A 23,325-nucleotide genomic window follows, 5' to 3' on the forward strand; every position below is an offset into this window, starting at 1 on the left:
GTTCGCTGCATCCCAGGAAAACACACACACACCGAAACTGTTGCTCCCCCTGGCGTCTCTGTGGCAGAAACACCTTCTCCTCCAGTAGCGCTGCACAATTTCATCACGTTATCGTCACTCCCTCTTCCGGTGAGATCATGGGCCCCTCGTCGAATCCCAGTGGTTTCACTCACATGGGGAAACAAGTTGAACTTTATCATTTGGCAAGATAATAAAGTATGTGTAAGGGGTTTTCCACCCTTACGACTAGGCTGTGGGGCTTACATGGGTGGAAACACTACAGAAGATCCCACTCAAACCTGGGTTAGGTAATAACCAGGCAGAACAGGCTAGTACCCCGAGTACCCAAGTACCCCGGACACCCAAGTACCCCGGGCACCCAAGTACCCCGGGCACCCAAGTACCCAGACAGAACCAGGTTCCCTGTGTGGTACTTTGATGAACTGCCCATTGCAGCATCCGAGTGGGCCTATGGTTGGTCTCTGGTGGAACCAATACAATACAATATAACATGGCATGTGTAAATTGTAAAGCTACCACTCATTTGACAATTATTTCCTTCATTTTGAACAATAAAATGCCAGAAAGCAGTGAAGAATGAACATTAAAAGCCCACACTGCTTCACAGGTCTTTGTTATTCTGTTGAAGCTGAAACACTGAATGTTGTGCACTTTGCTTAAAATCAGGAGTTGGTAAATAATCAAAATAATCAAATTAAACACAAACAATACTAAAATAAGTATAATAAAACATTAATAACTTTTTATTTGAATTTATTATGTTGCATTTATTGAACCTCATTAGTAATATAAAAGTGAGATATATATTTTGGTAGATGAGAAAACTCAAATGGCCGAGATGGTGCCTCATGTGACCAAACGCCCATTTTGGAGACCTCGTCTAAACTGTCTTTACTAACAAGGCTCTAACTTTATTCTGCTTCACTTTTTCAAAGTCAAACTTTGCAGAGATCCTGTTCATATATTGTACTATGAGCCTATAGTGGTTTAAACCTTTCAGCTGCATCATTTTAGCTGCAATGATTGGACCTGTGTCCTCGTATTTTTTTTTTATTGTATTGTATTTCATATATTGTTGTTGTATTTGTGTTTGTTGTTTTATGGACCCATGAGTCTGGAATAAAGAAATATATTCCAAAGAGATAATCATAGTAATAAGTGCTTTTTACAAGGCAAACCTGAATTTTTTTTATTTATGCTGTTTGCCATCTACATTCAATCTTAACCAGTAACATATAGGCTGATATTTACTCATCTGAAGTATTATCACAAGTGTTCCCTTTTTAGTATATATTATACAAGTATTCATATAGCCCTTGTAGTAGAGGAGATACACTCTGTTTAGTATGGGTATGCAAAAATGTGAAAAATGGCTTTGGAGGTCAAAAAGACTGGTTTTCGCCCCATAGCTGTTCAATTTGACCCTGGTCCTATATGAGATGAAGTACTTTAAATAGTGCGTAAATTCATGTCAGAATACTTAAAAAGGCCAACGTGGCACCGTGACTGTAACTATTATAAAAAATAAACATACCCTCCCAACCACTTCCTCTGCAATTAAGGATTGCTTACAAAAATGTACGACCCTGTTTTCCTTATAAGCAACATGGACATTGTCTTATAAGAACAACAAGCTTCAAAGCAAACTTGACATAACAGCATAATTGTAGGCAACTGTGTCAAATCAACTTAAAAGCAGGGCCACAGCAAGGATTTAAAACATACTGTGTGAAGAGTCCAGTCTCTAAATACACACCACCGCTACTCAGAAATATTTTGATATGTCAAAGGAACTTTCAATAAAATTCAGTTTATTTTGTATAGCCCAATATCACAAATTACAAATGTGCCTTTACAGTCTGTACTCATACGACATCCCTGTCCAGGACCTAGCATCGGATCAGGAAAAACTCCCAAGAAAGAGAAAAAGAAACCTTCAGGAGAGCAACAGAGGAGGGTCCCTCTCCAGGATGGACATATGCAATATATGTCATGTGTACAGAAGGAATCATTACAGAGTTATAATACATTCAATGAGTGTGTCAGAGTGTATGAATAGTTGGTAGTAGGCATGGACCACGATCCAGACCTCCATGATCCATCAGGCAGATGGAGGTAGAGAGGAGGAGTGGGCGGGGAATGGCATCAGACCCAGCCAGGTCCAAAGGACCCTATGAGACGTGAAGTCACAAGAACTCCGGGGAGGAAGCAGAGTTAATAATGTGCAATGGAGAGACGTACATTTGTCCATAAGTAGAGAAAGAAGAGGAGATAGGTGCTCAGTGTATCCTAAACGTCCCCCAGCAGTCCATGAAGCGGGCCAGAAGGATTGTCACTGACCCCTCCCACCCTGGACACTCCCTGTTCGAGTCCCTCCCCTCTGGTAGGAGGCTGCGGTCCATCAGGACAAAGACCTCCCGCCACTCCAAAAGTTTTTTCCCGTCGGCAGTCGGGCTCATCAATGGAGCCCGGGTCCCCCACTGACTGACTCTGTCACCCCCAGGACTACCTCCTCCTTTTCTTCCTCCTTCCTCTCTCCTCCTTCTTCCCCCTCCTTCCTCCTCCTCCTCCTCCTCCTTCTTCTTCCCTCCTGGAGGCCTCCTCCACACACATGTCACTTTAACATGCACTTTAACTGCAGGCCTCCTCCACACACATGCCACTTTAACATACACTTTATAACTTAAACACACGTCACATGTAACATACACTTTAACTTAAACACACGTCACTTGAAACACACACCTAAACACTTTAACGTTATTTGTTGTCCAAGCACTTTATCTTTATTTGTATCTATCTTTATCTTATCTTATACTTAAGTTCACTGTTGCTGTCGCGTTGATTGTTGTTTGTCATGTCTAAATGTTGCACCTTCCGCCAAAAAAAAATCCTCGTTTGTGTAAACATTCCTGGCAATAAAACGGTTTCTGATTCTGATTCTGATTCTGATAAGCCGATAGCAGGATATCAAGGGGCTGGACCAGGTGAACCTGATTCAGCCCTATCTATAAGCTATTAAAGAGGAAAGTCTTAAGTCTACTCTTAATGAGGTGACTGGTGTTGGTTTTATAAAAGAGGAGCTTGATAACTGAACCTTATGCCCATTTACAGGTTGTCGTATTTTGTGTTTCTACAAGAATATGTTGACATGCTTTAACATAAAAAAAATTGGTAATATTTTTCATATTGTCTGAATTTGTTTGTATTGAGCTTCTCCCTGAACCGCTGCCCTACATTAGCCCTAGGGTCAATGTTACATCCTATCAGCTGGTGTCACTCCAACCACAAAGTAAACTGGGACACATTCAGCATTGTTACATAAAAACTGTGAAATTGTATAAACATTGTAGATGGGGGTGGATGCCAAATAGTCGACTGTTTGTTGATTCAGCGTAAGAAGCCTGATTTGACTACCAATCAATAAACTGCACAGACAACAGTGCTGTCGATTAGTCTGAAACAACAACATTAGTAGGCTAAAATATATCTCGGCCAATAATGTTGTTGATACTATTTTTCTATAGAGACATAAAGCTTTGACTGTGTTGGTAATTAGTTGGAACACCCCTAATTAGATGTGACATTACAACCTCACGTAAATCACTTTGGTCACTGCGTTGTGGATGCATTTTGTATTCCTCTGTACATTAAGTATTGTTATTGTGTTTCGTGTTTTATTTTGATCTTTTATTTCTGCTCTAATGTGAAACTGCTGTGATCCTGCAATTTCCCCACTGTGGTACTAATAAAGGAATATCTAATCTAATCTGAATAGGGGCAGTGTGAATTTCTCCATGGATTGAGTGTTTCAAGGCTTTCACAGTATTTATACAGCACTAAGTCACTCTGATGGACCTTTAAAGTAGGTACTGTATCATTTCATCTATTTCTGTTTTGGTCAAGAAATTGTCAAATGTAAGCACTTTGAGCATAAAAAACACCTAGAATCAGTCTATGTTATAAGGTGTTTTTAATTGTAGAATATAACGTCAGGATGCTCCATGGAGGACATGACCTCTGTGTGCTTGTATTAGCTACAGCCGTGCTTCAAAGAAAATTGAAGTGTTTTAGAGCTTAATATAAAACTACAACACATATTGAATTAAAGGAACCATAGTACATAAAATTAGTTATTTTGCTCCTCTCATTAGTAACAATATAATCATGAAAGTCTATGAACAATGGGTATAGACAACTATGAACAAAGCAGACAGTAAGTACAGTGTCCCAACATGCAGTATATTCTTTTATATTCACTGTCTTTCATATCACTTTTACCAAAAATTGCATTTTTCCAGTTGTCATGTGAGATTACAGCAAATTTCAATATACATTTTTTTTGCTGTTGTGAATCTAAACTCACAACAAACAAACAGAACCGTGTACATGTTCATTAAGTATGTAGTTTCTTTAATTAAAACTGCAGCACTGTAAGTGTTCATAGTATTCCACTTGGACATGCATGGAAAAGTAAATATATTCATATAGTACAGATATGTACAGTACAGGGACAATTTTTGAAATTATCAGTCCAACAGTGGGAGAGTGAAAAAACATTAATTTACTATTCAACTTTCGCTTTGTTGTATTTTTCAATAATTTGCTTTTTTCACAACAATTCTAGGTAACATTAATATGCCAAAAGACTGTTAGTTGACCAATTAAAAAATAAGTTATAAGGATAGTCAAGAGACATGACCAAATTCACTTTACAGATATAACAAAATCACTTTTTGAAAGAGGACTAATGATATTTTTCTGTAGAAAACCAAACAAACAAAAAATAAATCTCTGTGTTAAAGAAATGAGTTTCTATATTCATCAGTACAATCATAAGCGTTATGACAAGGGTTGTATAGTGCTGAAAATAGCACACAACACAAGAAAACAGAAAAAAAGGACAGAAAAGGTGCCAATGACATGAATTACATGAAAGCTAAATATAGTTTGACTTTTCCTTTCATATGAACAATCGTCTATAAGGGACTGCCAGCCGAATATAGTGCCAGCTCTGAAGAAGTACAACAACATGTCGGGCTCTCCCACGGGACTGGAGGACAAAGGTTTCAGTCAAAGATGAACAGTTTTAAAGTTGCCGGGCACATTCCCATGAATGAATAGAATGAATGGAGAGACATGATACAAAAACAAGTATCTGGTACCCCTGAAGAAGAACAAGAGAACCGCAAAAACTTAAAATGAACAGAACAGGAATACAAAGCAACAATGAACTTGCATTATTTTAGTGCATAAAGACATGCCCTCGTGTTAATGGACAGATATCTTGGTTTAAAAAAAATATCCCATCTGACAAATATATGATCCTATCAGAGAAATGGAAAGAAAAAGACAACATACGGGAAGAAACACAAGGCAGGCCAACAGCTTGTCTACGTGTGTATGAGAAAACATACTGATATCAAATATCTTGGTGGGATTTATAAAGAACTGGAGCCATTCATTAACAGTCAAAAGACATCAGCTTTTTTTTCCAGTGAAGATGTCTTTGCTGTGTCTCTCCACCAGATGACAGGCAAGGATGGGATCGTTTGATGTCACTAGAGAGATTCATGGTTTAATTATCCATTGGTTTAAAAGGCTTTGAGGAATCTCCAATGAGTAAATCATTTGTTCCTCATCGATAAGATTTTTTATTTGAGGAGATTGACAAATTGATACAAATACATTTTTCTCAGGCTCCATTGCTTTTCCCATAGAGCAAATCTGCATGTTTTGGGGGGTTATTGGAGGCACCATGTGATCTTAAGGCAAAATCATCAGAAACTGTATGTGAGACTGAGTGTAAGTGCAAGTAACCAGCAGGGATATACTGTAGATGTTGTCACTATGACCTGAGTCACACAATACCAGCAAGGCGAGTTACTTCCTGTCCCCAGAACAAGTACACAGTGGTCTTTGGAGATATCTGATTTGTGGTCAGCATGGCTTAGTTCAGGTTTGGTAAAGCGCAGGGTGACTGGGTTCATCGCACTTCAAACGAGCAGCAAGGATGTGCAACCATCCTGAGAAGTGTGAAAATAACAGTTACAGTAAGTCCAGGGCCCACACACAGAAACACAGTCACGAGAATCGTTTCATATAAAATGGAAAAGGCATCCACTTACAAACCCACAAACAGCTCCGCTGTCTGTTTTAGAGGAAGGTAAGGCGGAGGGGAGAGGTTGAATTCCCTTCAGGTCAGAAAAACTGCTGCTCAAACAAACTTATTTAAGATAATACAAAGTCAATCCAATGGATTTTGGTTCTGGTTCTGTGGACAACTTTGGGACAATGGCGCCAATTAATAACAAAAAAGTATATAGCTGTCAAGAATATAACACCCTCAGTCACATGCTAACAATCCAGCTATTAACGTATCAGGTCAGGAGTAGGCAAACTGCTATGTTGCGATGTACATAAATATATACGCACAGAGCGTATCACACACACAGTTTATTCATTTTGTCATAAAAGGGGAGTAATTGAGGTAAGGTTTTTAGGCCCATGTGGAGATGGACCCAAAAATGGTGGAACCATTTACAAAAGGTTTGAGTGAGTATTTGAGAGCCGAGTCCCTGACGTCTGGACAACGACGGCCCGTTGGAGCCACGGTTGTTCAGGGACGTATGCTGTGACGGTGTGTGACGGTGTGTGACGGTGTGTGTGTGTGTGTGGCCAACAAGTCGAGGAGCACAAGGCACAAATCCCTGCTGAAAACAGTGTAACGTCCTGCGTGCTGTTTGGTATCTGATTTGATCGAGAATGTTTATGCACAACACCTCGCGTGTTCGAAGCTGTGCACGTGTCCACATGGGACGTTCATTGGCGGCATCCACTCGGAGCGATGCAGTCCGACAGTCCAGTGAGGAGAGATAAGCGGAGAAGCACAGAGTGGGAAACGAGGATGGGAGGTTGGAGTCCAGCCCCTGTAGTCTATGGCAAAGTGAACAGGAAGCTCTCGCAAAAAGTCTCAGTCCATTCTCAGAAGGCTGCTGCCGAGCTTCAGGCCACAGCGTGATGGCTCCGCGAGAGGGTCAGAGAGAGCAGAGGAGCACGGCGGAGGGCGGAGGGGAAGATGACAAATGGACTTCTATGTTGGGGGAGGTTCGGAGAGGGGTCCGCTGCTCTCTTCTATCCCTGGGTGGTGATTGTAAACCAAGTCTGGGCGGCGGTGGCATCGCTCATCATCTGGCAGCAGATTGAGACTGTGCAGCCATGATAATGTGAGAGGGTCCGCTCTCAGCCCTCTGCTGCTGGCCCATTCCTGCCAGAACAGACATAGCCATGGCTTCAGCTGCTGCCCTTGAGCTCAGGCCGTTGTGCCCTGCAGAGGGGCTGTGTGCCAAGGAGCTGTGCTGGATCACCGGGGCAGGCGAGCCCGTCGGCTCGGAGGTGTCTTTCATGCTCTCTTCTACGGCTACACAGAAAAGAAGACGACACAAGTACAGATTTATACGTAAACTGGCCAAAGCATCTCACTTATGACCATGAATAAAGTTCCCATCAGCCTTACTGAAAAGCTGTAGACATTTCCTGCACTATCTAACACTAACCCCAGTGCACCGTCTCAGAATTCTGTCCTGAATAATTAGGAGTGAGAAAATAAACATAAGAGGAATATGGCATGGATTTAAAAAGGTTCACCTAAGTAGGCAGTCCTCTTCTGTAGGGTGGTCACAGGACAGTCCTTGTGGGCGAGCAGCAGCTGCTTTAAATGAGCCACCTCGTTCCGTAGCAGAGACACTTCATTCTAGGATAAGAAAATAAGGACTTACAACACGTTTCAATCATTCATAGAAAATATATATCATAGACTTACAGTGGACCGGAAAAGAAAAAAATCATATTATTAAAAACAGGGAGACCAAACGTGTTTCCCCTTAATGTATATGTCATGTTTTTCAGCTCTAAAGAGGGAACGCGTCTGGTTTCCACTGCAGTACAGCTGGCAGCGGAGAAGAGGTCATGCAGTGTCAAATAGAACCTGCAAACCATCGGATAAAACAAATATGTGAAACAAGTTGTCATGAGTCTCACGCTTTAACCTCACAAACGTCCACAACAAGAAATCCTGTGAACTGTGCACAGTGACTGACGACGCACAAACTAACACAGGAAGCATGTCCGCCCGGCCCACTCACCGACAGCGAGACGTTCATGTTGCAGAGCTCCTCGGCCTTCTTCTCGAGAGAGCTGACCCAATATTTGCGTTTCTGTCTGCAGCGCGATGCGGCGGCCCGATTCCTCTCGAGGAACCGCTGCCTTCGTTCATCTGGGTCATCTTCTGCCGTCCGCCGCCGCCGCCCACCTGTAGGCTGCGCTGGAGATACCTAGAGGGAGGACCGGGTCAGGGCGATCAGGAAACAGAGAGATGGGAGGGGAGCGGAAGAAAGACGAGAAAGAAAGGGGAAGTTTGAGTCATAGTTTCATTATTTTAGTCAGAGCAATTTGCAATTTTGCCATAGTTTCACAATTTTACAACCCAGTTTTCTGTCACGACAACAGGTGATATGTCTCACATCAACAAGATTTAGCTCAGTTACTTTTGGTGGATTTTCCAAATTGAAGTAATTTAGTAATTGGATTCCAGGCAGGTCGTTGTCTTTAGACAGCACAGTGTACCTGAGGTTGTGCAGGTGACGGAGCGTCTGGATGTTGGACCAGCAGCTGGCTCTGCTCCGCCCTCTGAGGTATCATGGGGCTGCCGCCCATGGCCATGATCCCCATATGGTATCCTGACGGGCTCTGCTGCGACAGTGCAGCCTTCAGACGCTTCAGAAAAAACAAAGATACGATCACAATCAATAACAAGCTCACATAAACACACAGTGTAGGGGCGACTGTGGGTCGGTGGTTAGCCATGCAAAAATGATAGTCAGTGCACCTGTCGGTGACTAATAAGTATTACAAATCTAAAGAGTAAATTGTTTATTATGAAGAGGACAGTGTGTATGACCAGGGTGAGGCTATTCCACCTGTGACTGAAGGAGCAAGCAAGAGGTTCATTTGTGTATGTTGTGATTCTGGTGAGCACCTGTGGCCATAGTTGTCGTAGTTCGTCCCGTTCTGTTGGCATTAAATGGCCCAACTCTGTTATTGGCCGATCGGCAGTGGAGCCCATCGGCGAGGGAAATCCATGGGGTTGGGTATTCAGCTTCAGCGAATCAGTGCGCAAGTATAAATGGAAGTGAGGAAAGCAAGCGTTCAGAATGTAGGTGAACTCGGCTTTGTTTCTTGTAGGTATCATAACAACTGCCTGTATATCTGCAGTCATGGGGCTTCTGTTTTCCCTTTTTGAATTACAAATATGGATTTCCGCCACCTGCTGGTATGGAGTGACTCCCTCTGAACAAGCCCCCAGGAAAAGCAATTTTTACGTAGTGACCAAACTGTGGAATTATAATTTCAGGGTCCGTCACGGGATGCCATAGGGCCCAGAAAGACTTTCTCCCATAGACGTACATTTTTAAAGAGACGTCTGAATCAGAGTAAAATGTCTTCTTTGGTTGCTCAACTTCTCAGTAAAATTATTTGAAAAGCCCTTATTTAGATAATTAGATTCTAAAGTTAAAAGCACCTAATGCTGAATCTAGAGTTATTTTCCTTCTTTCAATCATGTGAGACCAAGACTAGTTTTCAATGTTAAAGGAAACGTTACTCTTTGTGCCCATGGATCTGGAGGATAGATGGAAGATCGAGGTTATTTTATACGTAATAGTCCAGAGCTGTATCCATTTGTCTTTATACATCCATGGTGCAGAATACACGCACTAGTTGGCCGTTGGCTGTACTCTTTGCGGTGTGTTCAAGTGCTACTTATTGGCTAGGAAACAAGCCATGTGAGGCGACGCGACAGTCAGCCTTCATCGCCACTAGTCTTTGATGTTGGTTTTGTCTGCCTTAAGGGTTTAGTAAACAAGTAACTGCAGTAAAAAGTCATATGATGAGCAAACTAAGTCAGTGCAGAGGAAGACTCGAGGGGGAAGGTGGAGACAAAAAAAACAGATAAAAAGATAAAAATAGAGAGCTAATCTAGTGCTGACCATCTTGGCCTCTGAGTGGATGCTGTAGCCAGAAGGAGAGTTAGAGCCGCTGCTGCTGCCTCCCAGAGGAGGACCGGGGATTCCAGGAATGTTGGGTACCATACTCATGGGTCGGACCAGCTGGAGACCAGATAAGATAAATAAATACACATGTTTTCACAGCGTGAATTAACTTCTTAGTTATACAATTGACGTTCAACATATTTAGACTGTTGGTCTGCCTTACATTTATGACAGAGGGCATCTGTCCTGGACCCGGGAGCACAGGCACTGCCTGACCAGAAGGAAGCATCATCATGGGGTAGTGGCTGGTTGGCGAACTAGACAGGCGGACAGGCAGGAACAGGAAGTTCAGACATGTTTGTAAAAATAAAATGTTTATAGAACAAGGTTTTTGTAACCAAGCAACTATCACCTTCACCAATCTCACTCAGAAATGCAACACAAGTTGTTGTTGTTTTAGATACAGCATATGTCTGATTAACGATGAGGAAATGTATAAAAGGCATTCTGGGTTTAAAGGGTTCACTCACAACATAGTTGAGGTTCAACACTTTGTTATAGAGAATATGGGAAATGTGGAATACACGAAATGTGTATGTGTTTGTTTTTTAAGATGTTTTAATGAACCAAAATAGGCATTTCCAAAAACAATTACAAAGAAAGACAAACAGGAAAACAAAGTGCCCCCTGCATCCCCACACACAACCCCAACAATTTTAGTAAAATAAAATTCAATCAGGTGTGAGGTTCTAATGTTCTATGTTGATAAATTAAGACAATATTAAGTAGACAATAGACAGGAGGACAATTTCCCATATAACTAAACTAACCCAGGTGGTTTAAGGATTATGTAAGGCCAGAAAAGAGTTTTTCTGCTGGTTCCCTTCTTACACTATATAATATGTTTTAGCTATAGGATGGTAATTCCTTTGACCAATGCCTCTGCAAAAGAGGAAGTTTCACACTTTTTCCCCAGCTGTCCCCGGGAGTAATATGAGGTATTTTTATGATGGTTCACATTAAAGCCCCATTATGTAGTTTTTCCCCCTTCAGTTTTTGAGGTATTTAACGTTTACTTCAGTGTCGTAAATACCCAGTTACGATAGAAGCAGCCTCGCATACACTTGTATTGAGTTGGGATCATGTGTTGTCCTGTATTATAATTATAATTATTATTATTGTTATTATTTGTACGTGTCACGGGTTATAAAAGGTGACAAGGGGGAGGTGACGCAAGTTTTTTTTTGTTTGGAGCGCGCTGACAGGCGCGCTCCAAACATGCTGATGGAAATGTCACTCTTGTCTGTCTTCAAAACTTGAGAGCCCTGCTAATACGAAGACTGCGCAGGAACACTGAACTGGGCCCAGCACCGACCGGACTAGGGTGAAGTAGCGCGGGGATTGAACGCGCGCCGCCACGCTTCCGCCTGGTCGGTCAGCTGTTTGCCGGCTTTTGGGGAGGGTGTGTGCGTGCAGTCATTTACTTTTGTTTTGGGGACTGCAAAGACTTTGGGACTGTCGGGATCCGGGGATTATACTTCGTTTTGAGTGGGTTTGATTGTTTGTAGTGTATGTTCATTTTGGGGGCTTGCAGATGCATTGAATTTGATTTAATATAATAACATTTGGGTTTCCGCATAACGACTGTGTGTTTTTCTTTTACGACCATTTGAGCAGAGAGAGTTAACACCAGAATTTGCAGATCCGCCCATTCCCTTTTTTTTAGCGTATTGTACCTTTTCCCCTTGATTGTGTTGCTAAGGGCGAATTGTTACAACATAACCAAAAGAATGACAACATTTAGTTTAGATGAAATACCGATCGCGTTTTCAGCCTATATACGTTGTTTTCTAAATGTTTGAATGTGGAGTACGTGTGATCGAATACAATATTGTTGACAACACCAAAAAGCGACATAAAAAAAGCTACCCTTATACTGGAGCTGCGAGCGTGGAGTGGCACTATATGACATTGCGTAATCACAGCCAGAAAGCAGGTCGAAGTACATCCGCCCCGGAGCGGGCGGCTCCAGAATCCTACATAGCGGAGTTATTTCCCCACAGACCCCCGATGGCAATGGCGGAGGCGCAAATCGCCATATTAAAAGTCATTGTAGCGGCACAATTTTTTTCAAGCTGTTATTTTAAGGTACAATTGTTACATAATGTTACTTTAAGTCCTTGTCTGTCAAATCTGAAGTTGTTCTAATGATGTATTTTCAAAAATCATTCCAGATAAGAGCGTAGTTAGATTGTATGAGTCTGTGTTTTGCTGAAATTACCACAGCATGACACATTTCAAGGTTATTACACCAATGGTTATCAGTGTATTTTAATCCAAGATCCGATTTCCGATTTTTCAATCGGCAAAATACTGTTTAGAATAATATAAAAATATGATGTCGGACCCTTAGTGGTGTACAAGTATTCACAAAGCTATTGCTTTTCAAACAGAGATGTTTGTGAAATATATAGAAAGCCTGCAAAGCTGTGGCCGACACAGTCTAATCTGAAAATATCTAAATAAATAATCATTTGGTAATTACATTATCAGGTCATTGCAAAAAATCAAAGAAGTTATCTTGGTCAAATAAATCATCCACTGTTTTATGCCATTATTAACCCACAGTTTATATGTTTCATTAGCAATCAAGTGAGAGATGTTGTGGAGTGGAGATTTCTGAAGTAATGAGGTATTTAAGCCAATGATAGTGTTTAAATGATGGCTCGTCATTTAAACAGCTGTTTAAGCTGTTTAAGGCAAATCAGGTTTAAAGTAGTAAAAAGTCAGTAGAAAGACATTACTCACCCCAGAGTTGTTCGATTGGAAGGTGGTGTCTGTGTGATGACAGAGGTGGGTGACGGCATGGTGGACTGAAGGGCATCAAAGCCCAAGTGTAGTTGGAGGGAACCTGGACGCACAATCGTCGGGGTGGGAGCGGAACTTCTGGGTGGTGTGTCCTTGGAGAATAGCAGTGAGGTGAGTACACCGTTTAGGACCTATACACTCATGTAATCCCCTCCTCCCATTCTGTCCTACCTTTCCTTTAACCAGAGGCGTGTAGTTGTCAGAATCTTCAGAGTAAGAATCAGGGCTGCTTGGTGCCGAGGAGTCAACCTCTACAGGTTCCTCATCTTTCACCTTCATGTCTGATGCTGTCTGCATGCTCATGTCCACAGCCACAGCGTTGGGAGCAGGGAGCTGAGGAGGACAAAGAAAGTGAGAGAGAGAGAGAGATAAAGAGTATTAGTTTACATGACTTATCAAGGATAACAGACTCCATTACATTGAAAAAGTAAGCTGGTATTTAGCACATAAGCCAAACAACCACAACATCTATTAGCACTATTATGTGCAAAGAAAACACACTGATATATTTCAAAAGAATCATCTAAAAGAAGTCAATGCAACAGTTTAGATTAGACTCATAAATGCACAAAGCAGGGATTTCTGAAAGCAATAATTCTTCACTTCAACACTCGAGGTGAGAAAGAAGGAAGTATAAAGTTATTTTTCACAATGTGAGTGAGTCTTTTTGGAGATTCCAATGGTTTTGGTTGATATTGACACATATTCAAACACAGATGAAAACGTTGGCAGAATCATAAACTTCAAGTCTTTCTTACAGAGTTCTTTGCTCTCTTGTCATCCTCGTCTTGTTCGAAGGAGCCGGCCAGCTCATTGAACAGACCAACCTCCTCGCAGTTCTTTAAGAAGCGGGTGGGAGTAGGTGTCTGGTCTGCAAAAGGGAACGAACTGAGATAATTATTCAAAGTATCGCTTTCACACTCAGCCTTAAATATAGAAACCTGTGTCATAAATGGGTCTTTGGAGCTGCTTTTCTTGAGATTGTGCTAATAGGGTTGGAACACAGAGGTGGAGGTACGCTTTTGATAAACAGTCAGGGAGTGGATGTTTAACAAAGAGGAAAAGTAATGCTGTAGTTTTGTTCAGAAGGGAAACGGTACCTGCAATAATTACAGAGTCAGTCCTGGCTGGTCCAAATTTCAGGGTCATCTCATGCTTGTGTTTGTGTACAGCCAAGTGGTCCTCGTTGGTAAACCTCTGGAAAAAGGGAACAAGAAGAAAAGAGGAAAGATAAGTACATGATATGAAGTAGCCTACGGGAAATTGTCTACTTTTTCTCGTGACTTGAGGAAATAGCCTTATATAACATTAACCCAGATATCATATTCCATAATTGCAATAATGCCAATCAGATAATCTCATGACAAAAATAGAAAAAGCAAATAAACTGACACATCACAACAGATAATGCAAGAGTACGGTGTGTTTACAGAAGAGAAAACATTGTTGTCAAACTAGTGTGTTACAAAATCCATGAAGCTGGATGCTAGCCTCTTCTCCTGTCAGGTATCCACAGTGAAGCGACAGGACCAACGGGACCGTGTGAAGCCCCCGCAGCCATCGCCTGAGATGCACCACTTGTTCTTTGGAGATGTGGCGAGGTGAATCAGTGAAGAGACGTAGGAGGAATAATCTTAGCTCTGGTACCAGCCTATTCACCATTTGCTGCAGCCTATTTCGGGAGTTGCATTGCAGTTGCGACTTCATACGTGAGAGAGTGAAGTGGAAACACAGTCAAGTGTCAGGGGGATTATTTTTAGCCCCACCGGGCAGCATCACAAATACAACGACATGTCTCATTTGTCTCTTTCCTCTGAACAAGGCGGCTGGATCTGGCAGAGGAAACTATCACCAACTAATCTCCCTGCATGAACTACTGGCAGTCGGGATTTACCCTCCCCACAAAGTAGATGGTGGGTATCATATTATAAAATGGGGGGGCTGTTGTTATTATTATTGTTGTTGTTGTTGTTGTTGTTAACTTGGTAAAAGGAAAACCTTGAGCGAAGCCAGGAGTCAATCATCCGTGTTCCATTATGGGCATGATTCAGACTGTCCTGGTAGACCACTGTTGCTTGTAAAGAGTGAAACAGCATTGGGACATCAGGCGCTTGTGTCTTAATGTGCACAAATAATCGAAGATGATAGAAAAGTAAATGCAGCCTGTGTCTCAGCTACAGAACAAGTTGTATCATGACACCTATGCTGGTATAATATGTGAGACTTGGTATTGAACCTCAAGACTCAAGACCACAAACCAAAGGTCATGAAAACTTTCACGTACAAAGACTTTTCAAATGGCTGGTCAATTTTATAGTAATTTTCTATTTCTCTAAACAGATAGATCCACTTCCTATTTAGACTGTTTTTCATTCAAATTTCTAGAGAAGTTATCTAATCACACGTTTTATGCAGAGCAGGTCTCGACCATATGCTTGAATATGGAGTCCCAACATTCCCCCACCAGGAAGGACTTGGCGAAGGTGACGAAGATAAACTCCCCTTCACCAGAACCGGGTTTAATGTCAAAGGCCATCTGCCTTGACCGGTTTGGTTGAGAGAGAGAGAGAGAGGCAGGCGTGGAACTCTAGGAACCATTTTAACATTACCCCTTTGGCAGAACCTGACGTGGGGTACAAGGGGAACGCTCCGCTGTGGATTGTAGGCAACGGTCATTATTTGCCAGGCTGCTGGTGTGTAAAAAGGGACAAAGTTGGTTGCACCAGTGCTACCAGTGAAAAGGTTAGTCTGGGGTTCTGGCGTGTCTTGTGAAATGGGTCACTGGTTGGTTCAGCCCCATTGCTCCCCTCAACCCGGATTTCAGCTTCAGTATGCAGCTTATTTCAGAAAACAAAGTGTGCGCTGCATGCTCAGCACCAAGCTGCAGACACACACAGTGTGCGACTAACGTTAGCTCATTAACATCGCGGTGTATTTAGCACATCGGTCAGATATTTCACTCAGGGGTTGGCAGAATCCAACATAAGAGTGAATATTAGATTTACATTTGTCACATGGACCGATGTTGCTCTCTGTAAACAGACGACTGTTTGCCAACAAGGCCGCCGTGACATTTCTGCCACTGCTAGACTGTCAGTAACGTCACTTTGCCTTGAAAAGCATGTATAGGATTATGTTGTTTTAACTGACAACTAACTTGATAAGAATATCTACAAATGAAATATGCAGAGCGTTTAGCATCACATAAACATCTCGAAGGAAATACAAATATGTCAGGGAATGGGTCCCTAGTTGTCCATAATGTTCTGTGATTAAAATAAACAAACAAATCATAATGTATTCATCCAACACACACGTTTAGCTGCTTCACATGCCTGTTGTTCAAACCGCAAATCCCATGTACAATAGATCACTTGTGATCAGAGAATGGCAGACGACTTGTGAATCACAACTGTTCCTGAACCACATCAAACCCTTTCTTCCCCCAGACCCCAGGAGAGATAATCCATCCCTCGCTCCGAGGATGTCACACCCAACGAAACACAGGATCAGACAGCTCATTCAGCACAACGTGATACATGATGTTTTCTTTGTTGAATAATCATGAGTCCTAGAACACACTTTGTTTTATTTGATGTGCTATAAGGCCAGGCTCCGACAAAGCACCACGCTACTGGCATGTGAGCGCGCTATTGGCACTCGGCTGAGTCACCGCCATGTCTCAAACCTGTGTCTGCAGGCGCTAGAAGGCAACAGTGACGGGTTGAAACAATAACTGATTACTCACTGGAGCTGCCAGTGAGTCATTTCTGAAGGAGACAGCATTGTAACACAAGAAGAATTTATTATTTGAAGTCTTTTTAGGGGTTTTAAGTTCTCTCATTGTCTATGTGAAGTGTTATTCTCTGTAAATCAAGGACTTTTCTGTTTTCCTTTAACCCTTGTGTTGCCTTAGGGTCATTTTGACCCGAATCAATATTACACCCTCCCCCCGCCTTAGGATTAATTTGACCCCATTCAATGTTTAATGTCGGTGTTCTTTCGGTAGTCAACAAACAAACATAAAGTGCCTCACACTTAAACTTGGAAAACAATATTAATTCTAATAATTTTCTGGAGGTTTTAATTGCTGGCGTCAAATTGAACCCAAAGGGTAAAATATGTTAGTAAATATAAAGGTAACAGGAGGGTGAAACATTGAATCGGGTCAAAATGACCCAAAGGCGGGGGGAGGGTGTAATATTGATTCGGGTCAAAATGACCCTAAGGCAACACAAGGGTTAAGAAGTACAATACATTCAATTATGATTAGTTGCAGTCCGCTTCTGGAGACATGCACACGCCTGAACGCCAGGACACGGAGGGATACGACTTACCTGTCCACAGCCAGAAGCGATGCACACAAAAGGTCGGTCGTCCCCCATTTTTGCAAAGAGCTTGCAATGTAACTGTGAGAGAGGAGAAGAGGAGAACATTGCTGCCGCGTTTCTTGATTCGTGAAGTGGCAAATCCTGAAAATAACACAACAGGGATGCTGTGGCTTGTCGTCTTTAGCCTGAGCAGGAAGCCGAATGCTGTTTAAAAATAACCCTGGCAAGGAGGAAAACATGCACAGAGGCAACGAGACGAAGTTTCCCTGGTGATGCTTCCTTCACACGGGGGGCTCCCGGTTGGCGAATGAGAAGCCGCTCACACGAGAGAACGACAGCTACCGCGTACACAAAGAAGCCTCCCTCTCTTTCTGTCTCATTCTCCCTCACTTCCAATCCCTTCTTCTCCTTATCACCACTCCCTCTCCTCACCTCTCTAGCACCTCCCAGCCGTTTACCTTCTCACACCCCTCGTTCAATCTCTCTGTGATGCTGCTGCTCTGCTTCAGTCGTCTCCATCCACCGCACACACGTGTTGAAATGGGTCCATGAATAATGACCTGACCTTTGTTTTTCTTATTAAATACGACCGTTTCCTGTATCGAGATGCAAGTTACTGATGGAGAGCAAACATTATCAGTGAAGTAATATTCATAGACAGAGAGGTATTTGTGTCAGTCCAGCCAGCTTTAAACTATTGACATTATTTACTATTACTAAACTTCAAATAATAAAATGACTTATATCATTTAATAAATATTATATTGATGTATATCTAACATCCCTTTTTGCTAGATGGTTGCCAAGATCATATGAATTAAAGGTAACTGCTATGATAGGAATTGTCATTTTTAACTCTAAAACGATTGAAATACATCCCTGACATTATATTCTCTTTTCATGTTGGCTCACTTTACAGTATGTTACAGTTTAAAATTATAGACTTTGGGCTTTGTGACAGGTTGGTAATCCTGATTTTGAGTATATACAATTGCCAGAGAAATGACTTTGGAAATTTAATTAAAAGTGCATTTTTGTAGATACAATATGAATTACATCAGTAATTCAATAAATTAATTGCATTTTCCAACCATATAATGTAAAAACATAACATGAACGATTTCATTGGGACGCTAATACATCATCATCATTTGTTAACATTGTACAGATGCAAAGAAGGTTCCCGTTGTCGGGCATTGAATGCACTTCCAGAGCTTTTCACAGGACGACAAACCAAACACCACATCCATCTCTCCTGAGTCATGCCAAATGTCAAAAGGTCAAATATGCACATGCTTATGTTTGGTTTCTCCTCCTGTTGTGTCTGAAGCTGAAGTGACATAAAGTAAAGCTGTGGGAGGATTACTGCTTCCATCAGCTGTCTCCAGAGGAGAACCACTCCACACACATCCCCCCCCCTCCAGCCCCAACTTCACCAAACCACCATGAACAAAGATCCACGTAAAGACAAACTGTGACGTTTACAAAAACTAACGTGGCCATTCAGTTTAAATCGGGGAATTGAAGGTGCTAATGGCAGTGGACACGGGACATTAATGTTTTAGCACTCTGAACCTGCAACAAGTGACTTCTTCTGTCAGCTACGACACAACGCTGATGACCAACAAGCATTGCACCTTTATATGTATACACATAGGAACCTTTCAACTCACAGAGGCCTCTGACTACTGCAATACTCACAAAGGTTGAGCTGAAACACATTCATGAGCTGATGAGCAAGATGGTGTTCTACCTAAATAATTGAATACTACCCCCTTCAAGATGTACGTCTTAAATGTCTTTTGTGACCAACTTACTAAACTTGTACTTTGACGATGACGATAGGACGGCCGCTGAACTTCTGTGTTGTTCTGACTTGTTGTAAGATTGTTTAATCATGTTCAATATATCTGTTGATGCGTGACCACATTTCACGTGTACAGCTATTCCACGAACTGGAAAGCAAAGCCAGTTAAACATGTTCTGAATTGTATTATAACTGAGTTACAAGCCACATTAACCTCTGGTGTACCTATACACTACCGTTCAAAAGTTTGGGATCACTTAGAAATGACTATTTTCAAAGAAAAGCATTGTTTTTTTCAATAAAGATAACATTGAATTAATCAGAAATACACTCTCTACACTGTTAATGTGGTAGATGACTATTCTAGGTGGAAGTGTCTGGTTTCTAATGAAATATCTCCATAGGTGTATAGAGGCCCATTTCCATCAACTATCACTCCAGTGTTCTAATGGTACATTGTGTTTGATAATCGCCTTAGAAGACTAATATCTGATTAGAAAACCCTTGTGCAATTATGTTAGCACAGCTGAAAACAGTTATGCTGGTGATATAAGCTATACAACTGGCCTTCCTTTGAGCTTGAAGTTTGTAGAACAAAATGAATACTTCAAATATTAATCATTATTTCTAACCTTGTCAATGTCTTGACTATATTTTATATTCATTTGATAAATAAAAGTGTGATTTTTCATGGAAGACACAAAATTGTCTGGGTGATCCCAAACTTTTGAACGGTAGTGTACATGGATTGAGCATGCAGCCTCACATTATTAAGGGGGACAGATTATTCATTATGTTGGCGAGGCATAAATGTCTGAACGTTTTCCCAGTGTTGAAGTCAGTATATTTTCCTCCTTCCTCCCTCTATTTCTTTTGACGAGGACAGCTGCCCCTGAGCCAACGCATGATTACTGAAGCCTAGCACTGAAATGCAACGCTCTCCCATGACGCCAGACCCGTAACCAGGCCCGACCGTTGTGTCTCTCAGTTCCATGTCTTCGTGGAGGGAAGGGGTATGCATCGTGTTTGCATCAGAAGCCCCGTACCTCTCTGTGCAGATCAGACGGCCGATAAAGAAGCGCAGTCTGATTTGTTCCAGACCTCCCATGCTCTGGAGAAAGGCAACAGTTTGGTGCCAGGTTCCTCACAAAGTGTTCCCAATCCTCTGAGTCTATTTGGACAGAGACGTGTCTGCAAACGAGAAACTCCGCCCAGCTCGTTATACCGAGGGTGTGGACTGTGTGTGGAAATGCACACATCTGGCGTGAGGAGTGGGAACAGATTTCAGAGTTTACATCTTACTCACAGCATGCTAGACATTAACTTGGCTGGCTGGCAGCAATGCAGAAAAAGGGATTTGATTATGTGTGAAGTTCACCGTATATATCTCAGGTGACGGGTGTAAAATACCATTTGTTGTCATAGCTGCCACAACCAATCGCTTAATCTGATTAAAACAGATGTGTTTAATCTTTCCTTTGCACCTATTGCTTGGCTTTGTGGCAAATCCATCTATCTTTAATGCAATCTTTGAAACATCTTTGTAATCCTCGGCTAAATTCAAGTACATTTATACAGAACAAAGTTTGCTGGAGATGTACTACTCTGACTGGCAGAAGTGTCTCACTGAGAATAAACTCTGACGGTAATTAATGAGTTGACAGTGTAAAGTTTTACTACACTCAGGAAAGCTCTGATTCATGCAGACTTCAACTCTGTGAGAGACAATACATCCGTCTGCTAGTTACATTTGTGATGCACATCATTGATGTCAAGTTCACCTATTTTGCCTCATTTCATCCAACATGACATGCAAGCAGTCAAAGTGCCCTAATTCCCGTCCCTCTCGTTGAGCTGCTGCCAAAGTCCCACCGTTAACTTGGATTTCTCCGACTCAGCAGGTGTAGAGGAATGAGTCGCAGCTATAATCAGCCACAGCCATCTAGTGTTTGATGCAGCCTGCTAGGAAACTAACTAAACAAACTGTATTAATAGATCGCACTGCAACTATAACTCTGGAATTTGAGGCTTGAATTGCCAGGGGGTAGGGGAGACCCCACAACAAGAAAAAAACGTAAAGGAAGGGAAGGTAGAGAGTGAAATTGTGAAATAGCAAAAGTTGGTCAGTGAGTGATCAATTGAAGGATCAAGGATATTTGCTGGATTACATGTGAAGTCCTGTAAATGTAGTCTATGAGTCAACGGGGAGATCTAGTCTGTAGCTGGATGTGTACGACAGCCAATATGTATTTATGTAAGCAAAGTAAACCCGAGATTTAGTAAATGGAACAAATGAAATTCTATATCTTTGTCTGCATATCTAACAAGGCCGTAAAGCTAAATCCATGCCGAGTAAGCAGACAATGTAGGAAAATACACGATGGACCGGCCAGAGCTGTTTTCTCAAGTAAAATGTTTAATCTGTGTTGATATTATTCCTGGTCTGCAACTTTTATAAACACTTGCCGAAAGGTTTTGACTCCTTAATTTAAATCAAACTGTTATTCTTAATCCTCTATACCATTGTAAATCTAAAACTGAATTAACAAAGCAACAATAAAATGGACACTGGCACCTCAGCCAAAGGCACAAATTACATAAAAGCATACATGCTCAAATGATCTTTTAAAACATCAAATCTATTCACCCTTTGTGTAATAAAGTGATACTGTTTGAGTTGCAGCAAAGAACCTTTACGTTGCATAAAAAACTTATATAATTACTCAAGAGTGGGTCAAGATGTTTGGCTGGACCGAACGGTCTGCAGTTTTCTCTGGTGTAACTCTTTGTGATGGAATGAGGCACAACTCTGCCAAAAGCACGACCTACATTCCTAATGAAGGTGTTGACATGCATGGGGATGCGGATCCTCGGGCGTTCAACAGCTCGAATTGCAATACTATGGACATCATTATTACTGGAGACTTCGGCTTCCTTAGTGTCTCTTCTTGCCCGGACCCAGATTTTCATCACCGCATATTCTACCGCCAAAAAACAGTCGTGGTTTCGTGTTGTTGCAGCCACGGACAAAACGAGAACGGTGTCAAACAGAAATTCAAAAGTTCAGAAAACTTTAGTTCCTTCTTCCATAAAACGCCGACTGGCCTGAAAAAAAGTTTGGTCTTTTTCAGCCGTCATTAGCGTGTGGCGACATCGGGCTCACTTAGCCCTGCCTTTTCCCGTAACAAGACCGCCTTTTCTCCTCAGCAACTGGCTACACGCGCGTCAGTCAACAGGAGCTGGCGTGTGCGCCGCCGAGGAGCCCGTCAATAACACCGGCTCGTTGGATCTCATTGGTCAGAAAGCCCGAAGTCAACTTTCCGTCTCCGCGAAGCCCTCCCGGCTAGCTGGAGCGGCTAGCGTTCACAACAGGCCGGACGCGCGTCCACCGGGTGTAATAACCGCTTTACGACCGGCCTCAGCGATGACAACGAGCACGCAGCGGCACTCTCTCGTCACATCCGCGGGGAACTGGGCTTGAACGACATTTTTACGACGTTAACAGTCGAATTCACTGAAACACAAAAAGCTCGCAGTTGAGAGAAGTTAGCGGACTGACACTTGAGCGTAAAGCGAGACAGAATGAAACGCTGGAGCTGCCACAACAGTTGGGGCAATTCAATATGCGGGTAGTTTGGGTCATAAAAAACACTGAAACTGACGCGCCGAATGCTACTTTGTCGTAGTTTCGTGTAGTCGACACATCTATGGGCCATTTAAAAGGTAATAAAGTGTTTACAAACTCACCCTTGCGCCCCTCGCTGTGGCTCCCCTCTCTCTCTTGGAATTTGACACTCCCCTCGACGTTGAGTTATCGCGAGAACTCGTTTCAGTTCTCGTCGACATTTGTTAAGAAATGGATCCAGAGGTTGGGAGGAAAAGCTTCGGTTTACCGGAGATTGGACTCCCGGGGTCTCCGGGAGATTGGATTTAATAATTCACATGTAAACACGGGGAAAAGGACGTCTGTCAATGTTGATGCTGGATAAAAAATAGCAAGTTGAATCCTCAACATGTGGTACACCTGTCTTCACCTACCTGAATACAACGTGTTAGCCTACATAACAACTACCAGGGCGCCATATTTGGTAGCAGCCATCAATGAACATTGTTTTGCCTAAACATTCGAATTTCTATTTAAACAACGAATTCAATGAGTCAATAAATGTCATGAAAACATAAGATTACATACATACAAAATAAATACTGAATTGGATGCTATATATATCAAGAAGCCATACACTTAGAA

The 23,325-nt window shown here is 42.1% G+C and overlaps 1 protein-coding gene across 6 annotated transcripts; it reads right to left on the reverse strand.

Annotated features, from left to right (window-relative positions):
- Positions 1-4,249: 4,249 nt before the first annotated feature.
- On the reverse strand, positions 4,250-22,900 carry atf7a (activating transcription factor 7a). 6 transcript variants are annotated; one of them, XR_008832851.1, is made up of 14 exons: positions 22,824-22,898; positions 17,276-17,347; positions 14,039-14,135; positions 13,697-13,809; positions 13,110-13,271; positions 12,879-13,030; positions 10,294-10,387; positions 10,068-10,187; positions 9,059-9,178; positions 8,647-8,796; positions 8,166-8,354; positions 7,669-7,774; positions 6,150-7,441; positions 4,250-6,047 (listed from the first exon to the last, which is right to left on the reverse strand). XR_008832851.1 is itself a non-coding variant. In XM_056423184.1 (13 exons), the coding sequence occupies exons 2-13, from the start codon at positions 17,321-17,323 to the stop codon at positions 7,209-7,211; spliced, it is 1,584 nt and encodes a 527-aa protein (XP_056279159.1). In that variant the 5' UTR covers positions 17,324-17,347; positions 22,824-22,898; the 3' UTR covers positions 4,250-7,208. The 6 variants fall into 6 exon arrangements, 4 of the variants coding, with proteins under 4 accessions (XP_056279159.1, XP_056279161.1, XP_056279160.1 ...); XM_056423184.1 differs by having other exon boundaries at positions 4,250-7,441; XR_008832852.1 differs by lacking the exons at positions 4,250-6,047; positions 6,150-7,441 and adding an exon at positions 7,844-8,008 and having other exon boundaries at positions 7,685-7,774; positions 22,824-22,900.
- Between the last annotated feature and the right edge of the window lie 425 nt (positions 22,901-23,325).

The sequence above is a fragment of the Pseudoliparis swirei genome, chromosome 9 (genome assembly GCF_029220125.1).
Source record: "Pseudoliparis swirei isolate HS2019 ecotype Mariana Trench chromosome 9, NWPU_hadal_v1, whole genome shotgun sequence".
Classification (NCBI taxonomy): Eukaryota; Metazoa; Chordata; class Actinopteri; order Perciformes; family Liparidae; genus Pseudoliparis; species Pseudoliparis swirei.